The following is a 17,978-nucleotide window of genomic DNA, read 5'->3' as shown; positions in this document are numbered from 1 at the left end:
ACTGGGTTAGGTAGGAACCATTGGGCATGTAAGGAACCAACCGACCAGTAAGGTAAAGCATAAGAGAAGAAGCTTTCCTCTTTATACAAAAGTTGTTTCATCTCACATGGCTTTCAATTTTCAAACGCAGAATCACCTTCATGGCAACAGCCAGCTGGGCTGAGCAGGCAGGCGGATAAATTAGACACAGAGAATAAAACAAGAGCTAATTACAGTGAAGCTTACGACCTGTTCTTTCTCTCAAGGAAGATGAATATATATATACACATAAAAAGAAGAAACATATATAAGTGGAAAGAACACAAGATATAGAATCTACTCAAAGCATTGTGACACACAGCAATAAGACTACTGCCCCTCCAGCCACAGTTCAGAAACTTGCATTTCTAGGCACTTTCTGCAGGAATTTGACCCGCATTACCAAAACTTTTGGCATACTTAGGCCTCCACTGGGTCCTCCCTCTTAGAATCTCAGGCCCTTCCTCAAGTCGGAGCAAGTGCTGGCATTCAATTTCACCAAAATTCTCCAAGTTCCCCGCACCATAGTCAGAGACAGCGGCTAGTGACTGCAGCACACTGTCCCTCCCACACTCCCTCCTATACTCCAGTGTCATGGAAGAAAGCTCGTGAGTCTCCAAGATTGGCAATGGAGCACTCTGCAACCAGAATTACTTTCCAGTTAAAATGCATAAATCTTCCAAACATATAAATGAGCTAAATGGTGAAAATCAGGAGAAAAAAGTACATCCTAGATCAGATTCCAAGCATTGAGTTCCTAAATTGCAATTTCATATTAGCCTCTACTCAAACTTGGAGTCTATTGCTTCCAAGAAAACTTCTATTCAATTGGGGCATCAGTAATTGGTACCAGCCTAGCAAAGATGTCGGCACACAATTCATTTTCATCAATTAATGCAACTTAAAACACTTCTAAGCAACGGTAAAGTAAATAGGATATAGATTTTTGGGTGGAACATAAACGTGGTTCGAAAATGGACACCCCAGATTTCTATGCTTTCTTGAATAAACCAAAAGCTAAGATAAATAGCTAATTATTGTCAGTTAGAATTTTCTAGGGCCCAAGCAAGTTCTTCCTCAGTATCATAGGTAAAAATTAAGGTATATGAAATAAACTGATTACGATGGTTCAATTGTCATCATTGGAGAAGAAGAGGTAAGCCGCAAGGTAAAAAAGAAAACCACTGAAATGTTACTGGAGTGAGTCTACCTCAAGGATCCAGCCAATGTACTTCACATTATTGACATGCTGGTTGACATCCAAGTCACTCCATCTGGGCTGAAAATTAGAAATAAACTTTAAATAAGAATGTAACTGAAGAAGAGAGATGAGGGTCGCGGGGGCTTACAGTTAAACCTTTATGGACATATTCTGCCACACTGTCATCAAGTTTCACTAATTTCCGGCTATCCTCAGCAACTACAGGATCAGAATTCATAAAATAAGGTTCTATTTCTCCTCGGACCTCTTCTGGAATTTTAGATAACCTTCTAGTCAGTTTATTCATCATCACCCACACACTGCAGATCACCAAAACCAAAATCAAAACAGAGGGAACCCAGATAAGTCACTCCTGAAACACCATTCAATAGCATACAAGCACACAGAGAAAAAGAACAATCACTCTATGTTGCCAGGGAAACCAAAATCTCAATCCATTTACCGAATGATGATTTTAAAAATGCTTGCAAAACAAAATTTGAAATATTTTAGGATCAATAATATCCAATTTTGGCTATTCCCATGTTTATCTTTGGAGTAGAACAAGATCATGACACAGCATCAGATTAGATGATGATTCATGATACAATACAAATGAATGTGATTCCTTCATGCTGGTGTCAGAAGATCATCTCATCAATTGTTTAAAGGTAGGAGTAAAAGCCAGCCATGAGAACAAGAAGCAATTTCCTAAACAATGCCCTACCTTGAGGCTCTTGTTAAAATTTCACCAGTTTTACTATCGCTGACAAGCCAATCTCTTCGCATGCCATTCTTTCCTGTTGCACTGACCCAAGTGTCTACTTGAACAATATCACCCCTGCAAAAAAGACATAAATAAGTCAAATGTTCATTACTATCAAATTCCATAACACTCCTAATACGTCTTACTAATTTTTTGTGATATAAAAAGCAACGAGGCTCCACAAAATTCATTCATTCAAGCATGAGCTGGAATAGACAAGCATATAGCTTCCTAACAAGAACTATATTGTCGCCCCACTCCTTCCTGTTCTCTTTCTCTTTTTTTTTTTTTTTTTTTGGGGGGGGGGGGGGGGAGGGGTAATAAGCCCTAATACTTGCAAATCTTATAAAACGTGTGATACACAATATTTTAATGGTCTCCAAAAGCTTCACCTTATAAATTTAGTAGGCATCCATCAAAGAGAGGGAAAATGCAGCCCTCATAATATTATTATATTAAACTTCAAAACCCGATCTAATGCCTATATAACCACAAAACAGGCCAAGTTTATAAAATAAGCAACCTATAACCTACCCATCCCACCCCAGGGTGAAATATAACCATGGTTTGCTTCAATATACGATATCAGTTTCAGTAGCATGCGAACACCAGTCAACTAACAAAATACTATAGCCAATATTAAGTGAATGGTATTTTGAACAACAATAACTTACCAAGTGCCTAAAGCAAGAAAAGCATGGAGATAATGCATAGGTGCCAGAATGAAAAATGAGAGCGAAAATATTAACATGAAAAAGGTTCATAAATTAAGGTTCCATTCTTTAGGTATTAAGTAAGGACTCTCACCAAACAAAGAACCATAATGGATTCAATTTTTAAAGAATCACAAATAAAGGTACCACTCTTTAGGCATAATATCATTGCTGGAGACTGGCTTCTATCATCCTCAACTTCAGATCTTAACCTTTTAGCTTAAGTAAGAAACTAGATACATGTTTTAATGGAACAAACTTGAGTACATACGATGCAATACAAAGATCATTTGCCTCATCCTGAATATTAACCTTCACATCATTGAAAATGGTCCTTAGAAACACATCAGTACACAATAGTCCAAATATAAGGGTTGAACTTGCCCATAGCTGTTTCTGTATCTTCCAAGCAAAAGAAACAACTATGGGTGGAATTCAAGAACTTAACTAGTTAGTATCAAAACACATGCCTCAATGGCATCACATTTTGTAATGTATCCTCATAAATATCATCATGATACACATATAAAACCACAACCACTCAGGTAAAGCACAAGTAGCTTATCATCAATTGTTGATATAAGAGCAAACCATGAGCAAGAAAGTATGTCATACCAAGTAGGATAGCGATCAACCACAACTTGCATCCGAGTGACCACCCATATTAGGTTCTTCTTGCACATCTCAGGAGTTACACCAAAACCATCTCCAAGCAGTCCAGCACTTCTACAATGATTAATAGCCGTTTCCTGCCAAAGAAGAGATACATTAATTAAAAAAAGCTTAGGCAATATATCTACATGAAAACCCAGTAAATATAAATTTTACTTCCTAAACATAAGTTATTCAAACATTCTAACCAAATAACTATAACCAAACCTGTAAATGATTCATTAGCGTCTCTATGGATGCTGTACGATCAGCACCTATCTCATAAGACCTAATCGAGAAGTTCTGACGGAAAACAAGACCATCCTGAACAATCCTCCCTATACCAAATGGATCAATGAGCATGTCAGGTCGCCTCGGCTTCCAATCAAGCATCATCCACTGCTTCTCAGCAGCCAGGAAAATGGTTGTGATAGCAGCAAGAAGCATGCTCCAATCAGGCAACTGATTGATAAACGTCCTGGGAGGAGGGGAAATCACAACATCTTCTTTCTTGAAACCTTCCACTGGAGCTGTAACTGCAGTACCATTTATTTTTGGAGGGGCTTGAGCATTTGCCTTGACTTGCAAACTTCTAGAAGATGCAGACAGTTTCGACTTGATATCTCCAAGGTTAGTAGATCCACTTCCAAGCTTCTTGTTTTTCGAGTCAGAGGAGGCTGAGGGAGAAATGACTGAAAAGAATGCGGATGTTGCGGCAGTTGCAACCATGATTTTTTTAATTAAAAAGAACTATTATCCGCTCAAATTCCCTCTTTAGCAAACTGTAAGCTTTTTAGAAAAACAGCTGGTGCATGCTCCAACTGTATCACATAATAAAGAATCACGCGTTAACAAATTCAGATAATCACAAAATCCTCAAATTATGGCTATAATGAAGGTTACATTTTCAATATTTCAAAGCAGGTTCCAGCCTTTTCTTCCCCAAAAGAAGAAAGAATTTCCAAAATGGTAAAGAATTTCTTTCTTCTTTCTTTTTTTTCAAAGTGCAGCATCCAATTTAGCTTTCTCCATAATCTAATCAAAGGAAAGAAAAATATATTTTTGAAAAATAAATAAGTTCTTCATTTCTAAAAATCTGTAGATAAAAAGAAGTACTAGATGCTCAAAAGAAACTATGAAGTTCAATCTTCTAAAAAACACAGCAATTTAACGGAAAGCGTCACAGTGAATATGCCAAAAAAAAATCCTAATCAGCGACGAAGACATTATGTTGCTAAAAGGAAGTGAAATCGCTAAAAACAAAAAAACCCCAAAGCAGATCTCAGCCGTAAAAAGTTTTAACAACAAAAAGCCAAAATAATTAAAATAAACGACAGAGAAAATAGCAAATAATTCATGAACACGTATCAGCTTTCGTATGCGTTAAAATACAGAACGAAACATTGCCTCAACAATCTTTTACGTTTCCCCGTTCCAGAAAATTACAATAAAAACCACAGAACACAGAAATGGCGACAAGAAAATAGACAGGCGGAAAAAAATTAACCATTTTGACCTGCATTTGGTTGCCGATAGAATATTAGATCTCCTATGAGAAAACAACAAAACATAAAAACGAAGTGACATCCAAAATTTTCCTTTACATTCTTCGGAACCAAACAGAGCCAGCAAACTTAGATCAAACAAAAAATGAGAGAAAAAAACAAAAACACCTAAAACCTCCACGACCGTACCTCAACCACAAAGAATCAATTGAGGGGAAATTTTCTCGAGAGAATAAACAAAGAGGAGAAACTCGTGTGTTATTTTGGATCGGCAAAAAACTCCACGCCCGTACCTCAGCCAAAAAAAAAAAAAACGAGGGGAAATTTTCTCGAGAAAAAAAGAAAGAGGAGAAACTCTTGTGTTATTTTGGAACTGCAAACCCTTCTTGGTAGTTCTAGGGCTCGCGATCTAGCACTATTTCTCCTTCCCCTCTTCTCCGCTGTCTTTGGTTTTTTTTTTTTCTCTCCTTTTGGCCTTTTGAAATGTTGTTTCAGTTTCTAAATGCGGAGAAATAAAGAAAAACAAAATTTAAAACAAAAAGAAAGCTTTGAGAGAGAGAGAGAATCTATGGCCAGCGATTTACTGCGTGGCAGGCAATTGCCGAATTGGCGTCCAGCGACCCCTTTTTAAAGTGTACATCTGTCCCTTCGGCTCCTAGTTTTCCTCTTTTTTTAATTTCTAATTTTATAAACATTATTTTCTCTTATTTACTATGTTGCCCTTGCTCCTTAATTTAGTTTTGTTTGCATTAGTAATATTATTATTATTGCTGACAAAATTTGTTGGGAGATTGAATTTAGTAGTACGTAATGTAGTGGATTTTTATTCATTTCATTTGGGACTTTCATTTGGTTTTTTTTTTTCTTTTTTTGAGTCTCCTTTATTAGTTTCCTTTCTGTGTTGAAATAATTGACCTTCTTTGTTATCAATTTTGAGGGCATTTTTATTTTTATTTTTTTACTTTTACAAAATAGTTATGTTTTGGTCAATTTTTACTTTATTATTTAATAATTATTTATACCATATCTATATTAATTTTGAAAATAAAAAAAAATTTTGATGCACCTGATATTGTATTCTTTTTTTTTACCTATCTTACTTCTACTAATAAAAAAATAAAATACGCAAGTGAATTAAAAATATATAATTTTGAATTCAAATTTTAATTTAATTAATTTATATAATTATTTTTAAAATATTATATTCAAAATTCTAATCTTTACTATTTCTTTCCTTATTTTTAAGTAATTAAATTCTTTATAAAAAATATAAAATCTTAAAGCATCTTACAAAAAAAAAAAAAAAGAAATTCAATAGAATGCGAACTAAATATTTTGAAAAGAATGTTAGCTCCCCGATTATAGCATGGCATGATCAATTTCTAGAATCATTTCAAAGGTTTCGAAAATAAATTTTGAAAAGGAAGTAGCCTAATAGTCAATTACCTAAAAGCAATAAAATTATCATATTTTTTAATTTTAATATACTCTCAACTCTTAAAAAACCTCTCATATCCTTATTTATTTAAGATATTATATATTTAAATTCTCTCAAATTTATAAACTTTATAAATTTAACCGACATGCATATCATTTAAAATAATATATATATATATATATATGTTTTTTCCGATTGCATTACATAAAATTATTGAATTCGTTTTAAAATTCAAACACTTTAGAAAATATTAATTTAAAAGGGTTTGTTACATTTGTATGACATTCTCAACAATAAAAGAAAATTATTTATAAAAATGAGGAGAGCCATGGCACTTGAAGTAAAAGAATCTGCACTCAATTATTTTCAGTTGCACCACATCGATTGAAACAAAATCAAGAGGAAATCATAAAACATTAAAATTCACTTCAAAAGACAATGAAGCTTAACTTATAAATAATAATGTATATGCCAACCCATTTATTCATTTATTTATATATAAATATATTCATAATGTAGTATAAAATAAAATAAAAATCTTATCTTGAATCATGATTTTAATTCAAACGATTTATTTAGTTATTTAAAATATCAAATTATTTATAAGATAAAAGTTTAAATCATGTTTATCTCTCTATAGTCTTGATATATATATAAATAATAATATTTTAAATACTAATATTTATTAATTAATAAAATTATATACTTTGATTAATTAATAATATATAAAATTTATATACCGATAATATAGTATATATAAACTCGATATATAAATTATGTTTTTGTAATTAACTCTTGGAAGGTAATACAAGCATAGAAGTTTTAGGCGATGGCTTCATGGAGAAAATTAAGGAATTAAACTAAAGTAAAATATATAACTTGTGGGCATGATTTCTTTTCAAGCTGGACTAGAAATAAATTAAAATTAATAATTTGTTTTCTCCATAACCCAAATTATTTTGAGTCAGGGATGCGAATCGATATTCAAATTGGAATTTTCTTTCTCTTATTTTATTATAAATTATAAGCAGTGAATTTGGCTTTCATACGTCAAATTTGACTAGAAAAAAAAAAATGGTTAGAAATGGGGGGAGAGTAGTTGAACTAAATAAAAATAAAAAAGCAATGATCTCCCGTTTGGCAAAGTTTTGACTTGTCACGCCTTTTATTACGGTCAAATTGCGTCTACGGTCTCCAGTTTCTTTTCTATCTTCTTTTCAAAGCCAACCCCTTCCGGAAACAACGATTGTTTGAAAATTCATTTCAACAAATTATTTCTTTAATCAATAATATTACTCCTATATTTTAGAATCTTTGCTAACAATAAAATAATAATTTTAATTTTTTTCAAGTGTATATAATGGTTAAAAAAATAAAAAAATAATTATTTTATATTATATTTAATTTAAATTTAAAAAATAAAATCGCAAGGAACATTAAGTATTTTTTTAATATATAACAATTTCATTCTCTTAAAATAAAAAAAAAAAGAGATTTAATTTACATATTTTATTATATTTTTAAAAATTATATTAATAATTTAAATTATACAAAATTTAATAAAAAATAATTTTAATCAATATATACAATTATTTTATATTAATTTATATATATCAAATATAAAATAAAATAATATTATTTAATTTAATATAATTATATTTATAATATTATTTTATCTTATTTTATTATTATCATATACACTCAAAGACAATCTTATTCTCAATTCTTAACATTAAACTTTAAAATAAATTTCTTTTTCTTTTCTTTTTTTTGATACCTAAAAAGGGCTAGGTCTAGAAATTGTAGGAAAAAAGTGAAAAATCAAGGCTATCGAATTATACGGCCTAACGAAAAACCAGCCATAGAGGTTTTAATTAAGAGTAGTTAATTAATAATAATTATTAAATCAATTAAATATCAAAAGAGACTTTTTTTAAAGGAGATTTTGTAAGTTATCAATAAATTGTTAATCCAATAATATTAAAATTAATTTTAAAATTGAAAGTTTCAAATTTAATATTCAACTGTAATTTAAAAACAAAAAAAAAAGACTTCATAAATTTTAATAAAAAAATTAAAAAAAAGAAGGAAATAAAAAATATTTTTATTTACTTAAAGAAACCAATTACGAAAATAAAAATTTGGATTATTTAGAAGGGACAGGTCGGTAAACTAAAATTTTTGTCGTGTTTGGTGATTGAGGCAGCTGTTTTTTTTTTCATTAAAAAAAAAAAGAGAAGTGGAAGGAAGCTTCGGTTAAGGTTTAACTTAGCAGCTGCCTTTTTTTTTATTTAAAAAAAAAAAGTGGAAGGAAGCTTCGGTTAAGGCTTGACTTAAAATCCGGAGGCTTCTAATTGCGGTGCCACATGTTTCCTTTTTACCAAATAGTGGCAGTCTCGTTATTGTTAGAGTTTAGTAAGAGTAACATCGTAAAGTTGGAAACATTTGAGGGGAGAGCCGTTAACGAGGCTTTGAATACGTTACAAGCTGGGGTACTTTTTTAATGGTCCCGTTGCCCGTTGAATGCAGGATAGAAGGAGCATGCCTTAATATTTCAATTTACAGCCTGTAAATAAATTACTATTTTTGGAGTATAAAATATTTTTTTTTTAATTTTTTGTTCTATTGTTAATCTCTTATCCTATTTTTAAAATTTTTTTTACTCATTTGAAAAATACATTATAAGCATAAATTTTCAAAACACAAAATTTAAAAACCATATAATTTCAAATACACAATTTTCAAAAAGCTTAAAGCATATAATGTTAGTTGAACTATATTAAGAAGTTAATCCCACTTTCTTGATCTTTGGATCATTATAGTGAAATTCAAAGCAAAATGGAAGTGCAATTCAATAGAAATATTTTAGGGTTTTGGTTGTTGTAAAATTTGTACTATTATGGATATTTAAGCATAATCTTAATGTCCAATACGCAAAAGCATGGGAAATTCTTTTTTTTTTGTACATTTCTTTTACAAACTAAATTTTGATACACAATTTATTTAAAATAAAGAAATAGAAAGATGTGAATTATTTTTATTAAAAAAATTTATTTAAAGTCATAAAAGAAATGTTATATGCATCTAGGGTTGATAATCCAACATAAATTCATTGAGTTTTGATTTGATCCAATTTTATAAGATCCGATTTTTTTTTTAAATCAAAATCAAATGTTAAATAAATTAATATTGACTCGATATGCATATAAAATATATTTTTTATTATTTATTTAATTATATATTTTATATTTATTTAAAAATAATATTTTATTAATTTAAAATAAAATCAATTAAGATTTTATATATACATTAATCAAATTGAATTAAATTAAAAATTAATACTTAAATATTAAATTAAAACAAATATTTATTATATAAAATTAAAAATAATTCAAAAAAAGTTTTTTTTCTCAATCCAATCCACCGTCTTTTATAGGCACCTCACATGGGCTTTCATTTGACCACTTCTTGATGGCGTGGCTAGCTTGACGTTCCTAGGCAAGCAATGCTTGCAATGGACGAAACTAATTACGGCTGAAGATATGGTTAGCTTGGGATTACCAACTAAGTCGTCGTCATCATCATCAAAAGCCAGGCAAATGCAAATCAATAAAATTTGCGATGGCAGCTGGCTAGCTCTTTGAGTCTTGCAATTGGCCCATCACTTTATCAAAATCTTGTCTGATGAGTTTGTTTTGTGGAAGACATTAATTAAGTGTAGAGAAATTGGAGCTGTTCAACGATTATGAACTATGAATGATAACGCTGTTAAAAAAGGCGAAATTAAACTAGACTTTATCGTTAATGTATATATCAATTTCAATATATTTAGGTTGCATTTGGTTGTCACTTGTCAACAAGCTTTTAAATTACGAAACCTTAATTATATTGTAATTTTTCCATTTTAGAGCTGAGTTTATATTTTTTTTTATAGTATTTTCAAGAGTTAATATGTTGGCATTTATATTTTTATTTAGTTAAAGAAAATATTCTATATAATAGTTCTATTAAGTAGGTAGTTCAAATAATTTATATATTTATAAAAAAGGTTATAGTTTTGTGAATAAAAAAAAAATTATAGATATTGAGATTTAAATTTTAAATATATTAAAAATTATTTTTTAAAAATAATTATATAAATTAATTGAATTAAATTATGAATCAATTGAATATTTATCCATGCTTTTTATGTTTGCTGTCAGGTTATTCTGCAAGTGTCATAAGTCTCGGTTTATTCTGTAGATAACAAGTGTTGGGGGCGGAATAAGTTATAAGGCAACAAGTCAAACTTGACCCCTATCCCTCGGGCATTGAATCTCTGACCTTAGCCTGCCTGCCAGTCTTGATCTCTTGCAAGAACAAAGGGAAGCACTAAGAAACTATTTCATGACTTGCACCATAGAGCATCCGTCGACAAAAGGATCACCCTATGATAATCATCTCATGGCTATTAAGAACGAATCATCTGGTATGATTCTCTTTCTCAATATTTCTGACTTGCTCCTACGGAACCAAGGTAAAAAAAAAGGAAGATGAGTTCTTCTTTACCAAAGCCGAAAGGAGGCAGCAAGTCGTAACAAACAGACCTACTGCTCAAGTCGAGGGGTCTACTAGCTTTAAAGCAAGGACCATATAGAGCTGGATAACCATACGTGCTATATCCATGTAAGGTTAAGATTTTGTAGAAAATTTATTAGTAACAAAACTGTGTTTGAATTTGAGAAGTTGTGTCACTTTCATATATATTGCAAACAAAGACATCTCACCCGATTGCAATTAAATCCTTGTAGGCATCCCCAAATACTTTTTTTTTTCATCTATATTATATATTAATGATAAAATTTTTGTTAATATTTTTATTAAAAATATTTATTTAATAAATATATTAAATTTTAAAAAAAAATTTTAAATTTTATACGCTTTATTTATGTGATGAGATCTTTTAATATATTTATTTTGATATTTAATTTAATTTTTATTTACTCATTTTTAATAAAAAATTTTATGTACTTCACTTACAAAAACTTCATTTAAATATTTTTCTAGTCAATTAAGCGTCTCATTTGCCAAGCCAAGCCACACACAACCTTATTAGCAATGAGAATCATATAATATAAGATGCTATTTTGGAATCCAAATTTTAATTAGTTATATATATATAATTATCAATATTTAAATTTTGATCACTGAAATTAAAAATTTTACACACGATTGTAGACAATTAACTTATTTCATAATCACGATACGAGCTTGAATCATTAAATTAAAAATAAAAAAAGTTCATAATTTTATTTATTTGTAAAAATATATGTTTGTATTTATAACATGAATTAATGAAGTATATATTATACTTTTTATATTCGTATGTGTGAACTTTTTGTAATTTACAAGGATAGAATATTATTATATAATATGATACAAAAATTAGTTTATGGTTGCATTCACTCAAACCAAGTGGTTGTTCCTAAATTAGTTTATACTTTTTTTATCTTGTTGATGAAAAAATCTAGGGTGATCATTAATCCTATATGCCATGGTCCTTGAAGGTGTGGTAAATGGGTTTAAAAGGTATAACTCTTTGACGAAAAGTTATTGAATTCGAATATTGTAAATAATAATTTGTTTAAATTATCTTAAATGTATGATTTATAATAATTTATTTTAATTTATTAAAGATGATACATTTTGCACTGATTTGTAAATCGAATAACCTAAATATTCTGAATTTTTCGTACACAAAAAAAAGGTATAACTCCTCTTCAACTTCAGCCAGCTGCCTCCTCTGCTGGGGCTGGAGGTGCATATGCATGAAGCTCATCACCACATATTAATTGCTAAATGTCACAGTAGTTTGAAAGAGAGAGAGGAAGCCAGTTGTATTGGCAAATTGCTAAATGGTACAGCAGTTTGAAAATTTACAAAGCCATATTAATTACTGACAACCACTATTGTGATCCCTTTGGTTTCTGATAGCTGATTGTGAGGTAGCAAAATCTAACTAATCCTTCAAAATTTTGTTTTCAATCACTGCAATTTCACGTTGACAAGCGTTTTGTACATATAAAAAAAAAAAAAAAAAAACAGTGTTTGAATTGACATATTAAAAGATAAAAAAAGAGCATAAAGAATTGAGATGTGAATGTCATGGGATTGATATGTAGTGGACATGTTTTTGTTATAAAAAATTTGTAATTTTGGGATAGTAGAAAAAAAAATGTGGGATCTTATTAAATATTAAATTTTACAATTAATTGTATGAATTAATTTAATTAAATTTTGAATTGAATTGATGCATATGTTTTCGAGAATTATATAACAATTATCAAAACCATGTTATTACCAAATAAGCACTTGCTTGTATATATACAAGTTTTCGATCTGTTCATAAAATTATTTTAATTAATTAAGTTTAAAAAAGTTACCTTTTTTTAATTCTAAATTTATATGGTATAATTACTTAAATTGGAAATCAAAGTATAAATAAAAAAAAATCTTCTTATATAATTATATTTAAAATTGGAGAGCATATTTTATTTTTATTTTTTTTTCAATATCTTATAGATTGTATTTAGTAACTTAAATTTAAAAGAAAATATCTGGATGTTAAATTTAGTTAAAAATAGTAAAATGTATGATAAAACACACATGTAAATAAAACCATTATTTTTCAAATTTAAAGATTTATTAGATGTTGATTAAGTAGTAAGTTTGAAATATTCATATGTATTAATGAATTTAAAATTTATTTTTATATCTTTTAAATTAAATTAATAATCATATTGAATTTTATTAATTCATGTATATTGCGTACATTTTATTCTTACAATTTATATAACAAATAAAATCCAAATCTACTTTTTTAAATTCACATTTTAAAGCATAACAAAGTATTTTTTATTAGACAATCACTTATTTTAAAATAAATTATTTTAATCTTTTATAAATTTATAAACAAAAGACATAAAAAAGATATATAATATAAGAAATATATGTTAAAATTAATTTTAAATTTTATTTTGATATTTACAACCTAATAATTTGATTACAGTCACGTCAAATAACCATTAAATAATCAATTTTAAAAATTTTATTAAAAAGCTTATATACTTATTCATTGATTACATTTTTCTACTTCTATATAAATGCATTTTAATAGATAATTTTAGATGTTTTTTTAATATTTGTGATTAACAGAATTGAAACCTTAATCACTAGAACTAAAAATTCAACATTCTATTAATAATCTATGCGATTGTTGGTTATTTTAAAATTATATTTGATTCTATATTATAAATATAAAAGACTGCATAATATAAAAATCAAATCAAGATTAGATGTATTTGTTACATGAGATGGATTTAGTAATTTATATAATATTTATCTAAATTTTAGAAAATTTGCAGGATTTTCCACAGGAGAAAGAAGAAACAATGAAGTGGTTTTCTTCTGTGAGAACAAAAGTGTAGTGTTAATAGTCGCATTCACAAAAAACCATTTACGGATGTTTATTTCCTTCCCATTAACAAAACGAAGAGAGGGTACAAGTTCATATGCGAGAAGCAAAAATGAAAAGCAAAAGCCAATGCTCTTTGCCACTTTACCTTACAGGCTGCTGATTGTAGTGATTCTTCTCCTTTTTCTTTGCAGCAGCAAGCCTTGTACTCCTTGCAGCAGCCTCACTGGCAGCCGCTCTTGCAGCAGCATCCATCTCTTTACTTGATTTTTTCTTTTTTGTAGAAACTACTTTTTTCAGCCGCTCTTTCACATCAACAGCGGATATATCTTCTGGCATTTTAGTTTCATCAGTTTCTTCAGGCTGGCCCTGCGATGATTCTGTCACCTCCTTTGATGATTTATCCTTCTTTTTCTTCTTTTTGGCACTTTTGCTCTCTGCAGGAGCATTCTCTTTCTTTTCTATATCCCCATTCCTCTCTGCATTTTTCCCCTGTGCAATGCCTGCAATCAGGAAAAAGAGCATTTCACGTAAGAAAAACTACTCTGTAATCGATGAAGAAAGCAATAAACATCGGAATAGTAAAGAACAACCACCACTTGCAGTAAGAGTCTCAGTTACAAGTTGTAAGGCATGGAAATATATGGCATTTTCAACCCATTACATTCTCAGATAAAAGCTGAAGAACATACTAGCAAAACTTGCCATGTCAGTCTTGTACTACAGCTAGTAGGTGATACAGTGGGAGAACGTGGAAAGCAAACCACTTTAGGCAAGAGACATAACAAACATTAAGAGTTTACCAGACACAACTTAACCGGACATAACAAATGAACCAGACACAGCTTATGAAAGCATTTCATTCTTGAAAGGTAATTAAACACTCCAATTCATAGTGGATATATTTTTTTCTTCTACCTATTTCAGAATTAAAATTATGTTCCATTGCAAAGAAATCAGACTAAACATCTATCTGAGAATGAGGAGAGACTGATATGTTTATGCACAATAAGCTAAATTACCATGGGAGTCATTTGGGCCACTTGTCTCCTCTTTGGTATATCCTAACTCAGCAAGAACAGCATCCAGTTCCTCAAGCCCTTTCTTCTTCAGTTCCTTCTTTGAAAGCTGTCTTTCTGTCTCTTTAGTGAAAGTAGAGGCTTCAGGAGGCTTGTTAACAACTGGCTGCGCTTCTACCTGGGCCTCAGCTTCATTTTCATGCTCTTCTTCAACATCATCATCAACTTCATCAATACCTTCTTCCTCACTTTCACTTTCCTGCAATGCAAAATAAAATAAATGTAACTACCTAACTGATAAAAACCAAGTACTGATGGCATTCAGAAGACATTTAGGTACTAAAAACCAGGTCGATGATATCCTTTTCATGTTTTTAGAATTTCTTTACCTCAAATGGAAATATAGTTGTAAAATATAGTTTACAAAATACTGAAGATAACATTCACAACATCAATTTAAAGAGGGGAACAGGGTAACCCTGCACACCCACCATTCCCCCCCTCTGTCTCCTATAAACTACTGTTTGACATTACTCAGTGACATTTGTCATTAAGATTGTAACTGCTGCTCTTTTTGCTAACTAGCATCATTTTAATCAATACCAACTTAACGAAGACAGTCTAGCTGCAATCAACAAGGAAAACAATTAATTAGGATCTAAGATTTTCCCCATTATGAATTATACAAATATAAATATCTTTTCCCATGACAGAATCTTTTTAGGCATCTAGTCACATATTAATCCACATTATGTTTTAAAGTTTATGTTCAAATATCACACAAGATAATGAATTAGTTTATCAGAAATTTTGCATCTGGCATTTGATATCAAATGCCCGTGAATAGCTGAAGAATAACCTACAATCTCACAAGGAACTTTCCTAGAATATTGATGCAAACTTTTGATAGCAAAGCATTAATTTCAGTTTTGCAATAAACATCTTATAGCTCAAATTGCAACAACAACAACAACAATAATAATGTAAGTTCAAAAGATTTACTACGGGAAGGCATTCAATACTTTCAGCTGATATAGAAGCAGAGGATAGCATCAGGTCAACCAGCAATATATACCCCAAAGAGTTTCCCCTATCTATACATGCTGAATTCGTACCCATATGTCGAATCTGACAAGCTATATGACAACATCTCATACATCTGTCCTAATAGCAAAACAACAAACTAATCTAAAAGTTCAATGTGATGACAATCAAATTACTTGATATAACTGAAAATAATCAAAACAACAAAGAAAAGACCAAATACAAGTGCAAAATAAATTAATTGGCATCAACCCTCAAACACAGGACATTGAACACGTTCAATTTGAGAATCAAGTTTAGTTTTGTATAACTAAATGATCAGATCTCAGAAGAATGACAGAAAATCCTCATCCGAAGTTAAATGTGAAGACAGCAAATATGCATACACACACGTGTATAGCAGGTAGAGTGGAACCTCAAACGCATGACATCATTCACATGTTAGCTTTGAGAATCAAGTTTAATTTCATACAACTAAAAGACCAGAGGAATGATCATAGCAAGAGAACTATTCATCAGCATCTTATGGATCTGGAGGCAAAAAAAATATATAACTTGGCAACTACAGCTTGTTGTTATCAACATCATTTATTCAATAAACATAAAAGGCAGATGGATATAAGCAATTTCTTTTAAAAGAAAATATCCCTCTTTGGCAAAAAAGAAGAAGGAAGAAACTGATTGCTTTTGAAAGCAATGCAAAAGAGAAACCTATATGGATCCTCCATAGAGAATTCATCATCATGATATTTATAAATCCACAAGTGTTCTTGCGTCCATAGTACAAAATTCATTTCCTAGTGTCTAGCACAACAAAGATAAAACAACTGCAAGAAATTAGTCCAAAGCACAGACCATTAAATCATTTTTTCTGCACAAACTATTTCCTTTAAAAGGAAGCATAATCATCAGTCATTCATAGTCCAACTTCTTGGCAGAAAAAAAAAATCCAAAACGCACAATTAGTACTATAAAAAAATTATATCTTATAAAAAAATGTTAGCATTCATGGAAAAATCATCCCCTTTTATCACCAGATAAGAGTCACACTTCATGAGGATCTTTACAAAACATAATACCACCAGAAATTTATACATGACCATACATTATATCATATTCATTATCATCAACGTCATTAACACAAAAGCAATTCCTATCATCATTTGGATAATCCAAATACCCAAAAAAAAAAGATCAAAAAAAAAAAATCATCATCATCCAATAATAAAAACAATATGTTCGAACCAAAAACAAAGTCCAGACCTCTAAAGCAGGCTCAGGTTCTTTATGAGTGTCCCAAGCAGAGTCAGGGGGGTCCATGGTGGCATAATAATCATCATCATCTTCGTCATCAACGTCAGCCCAAGACCTCACCTTGAGAGGTGATGGGGCCCAGAACAACTCTTTCTTCTCCGCTTCCTTCTCTCCCCCCTTCTTCCCTTTGCTCTTAGAAGAAGAGCCCTGATGTTCCTTTTCACTTCCCTTCTTCTTCTTCTTCTTCAAACTTCCAAGCGCCGCAAAAACATTGGTGCTGTTAATCACCAGAGAATCCTCCCTCCTGCTATTCCCTCCTCCCACCATTTTTGTTCTCTTATCCAATCCCGGAATAGAATATCCCCACCCCCGTCACCAAACAGACCCAAAAATATTTTAAAACCTCCGAATTCTAAATACAACAGTAGTTTATCAAAGAAACGATCTTTAAGCAATGAAAAATTCTGGGGTAGTAAAAAAAAATTATTTTTGAGTTAAAAATTAAGAAAATTTGAGATTTTTATTAGTGGAATAAACTAGAAACTGATAAAAGAGGTTAGATTTTTTTTGGGTTTTCCCAGATGATCTGAGAAATGCCTGAACGGATTGTGAAGAACTAAAACGTTTACGTTTTGGTTCTGGAAATGGAGAAAACGAATAAAAAGAAGAAGATTAAGGCAACGTAAAGGAAGCAAAGTCTCCTTGAAACGTAGGTTTTAACTGTTTTCAAGTTTACAATATAAATAGAGAAAGAAATATGAGAACAGTCCTTTCTGTCTGGAATTTGGTTTGGATTCTTTTTTTTTCTTTTGTTAAAAAAACGTGGCGTTTGATGGGGGCCTGTCAGGGCAAATGCACGTAAATGGATTTCAAAGGTTGAGATTCTTTTTCTTTTAATTTCAAAGGTAGAAGGAGG

At 30.4% G+C, this 17,978-nt stretch overlaps 1 protein-coding gene and 1 pseudogene across 2 annotated transcripts; both read right to left on the bottom strand.

Moving 5' to 3' along the window:
• Positions 1-117: 117 nt before the first annotated feature.
• On the bottom strand, positions 118-5,454 carry LOC111303232 (palmitoyl-acyl carrier protein thioesterase, chloroplastic-like; annotated as a pseudogene). Its single transcript, XR_016326725.1, has 7 exons — positions 5,044-5,454; positions 3,578-4,170; positions 3,314-3,447; positions 1,947-2,060; positions 1,368-1,539; positions 1,229-1,297; positions 118-656 (listed from the first exon to the last, which is right to left on the bottom strand). The product of XR_016326725.1 is annotated as a palmitoyl-acyl carrier protein thioesterase, chloroplastic-like (transcript).
• Positions 5,455-13,772: 8,318 nt separating this feature from the next.
• Positions 13,773-17,773, bottom strand: LOC111303231 (uncharacterized). The gene is made up of 3 exons (XM_022899339.2): positions 17,072-17,773; positions 14,768-15,023; positions 13,773-14,248 (listed from the first exon to the last, which is right to left on the bottom strand). The coding sequence occupies exons 1-3, from the start codon at positions 17,387-17,389 to the stop codon at positions 13,890-13,892; spliced, it is 933 nt and encodes a 310-aa protein (XP_022755074.2). The 5' UTR covers positions 17,390-17,773; the 3' UTR covers positions 13,773-13,889.
• Between the last annotated feature and the right edge of the window lie 205 nt (positions 17,774-17,978).

This window comes from Durio zibethinus, chromosome 13, assembly GCF_047325235.1.
Source record: "Durio zibethinus cultivar Kanyao isolate XHJ-2024 chromosome 13, ASM4732523v1, whole genome shotgun sequence".
Lineage (NCBI taxonomy): Eukaryota > Viridiplantae > Streptophyta > Magnoliopsida > Malvales > Malvaceae > Durio > Durio zibethinus.
Note: the sequence above shows the minus strand (reverse complement) of the source record. Positions and strands in the feature narration are given on the sequence as shown.

Bases quoted from the DNA above. Each gene is read 5' to 3' on its own strand.
- LOC111303231 (XM_022899339.2), bottom strand. From the start codon at position 17,389: ATGGTGGGAGGAGGGAATAGCAGGAGGGAGGATTCTCTGGTGATTAAC. The intron at 15,024-17,071 runs GTCTGGACTTTG...TTTGCATTGCAG, and splicing joins AACCTGAGCCTGCTTTAGAG to GAAAGTGAAAGTGAGGAAGA. The intron at 14,249-14,767 runs GTAATTTAGCTT...TCCTGATTGCAG, and splicing joins TGGCCCAAATGACTCCCATG to GCATTGCACAGGGGAAAAAT.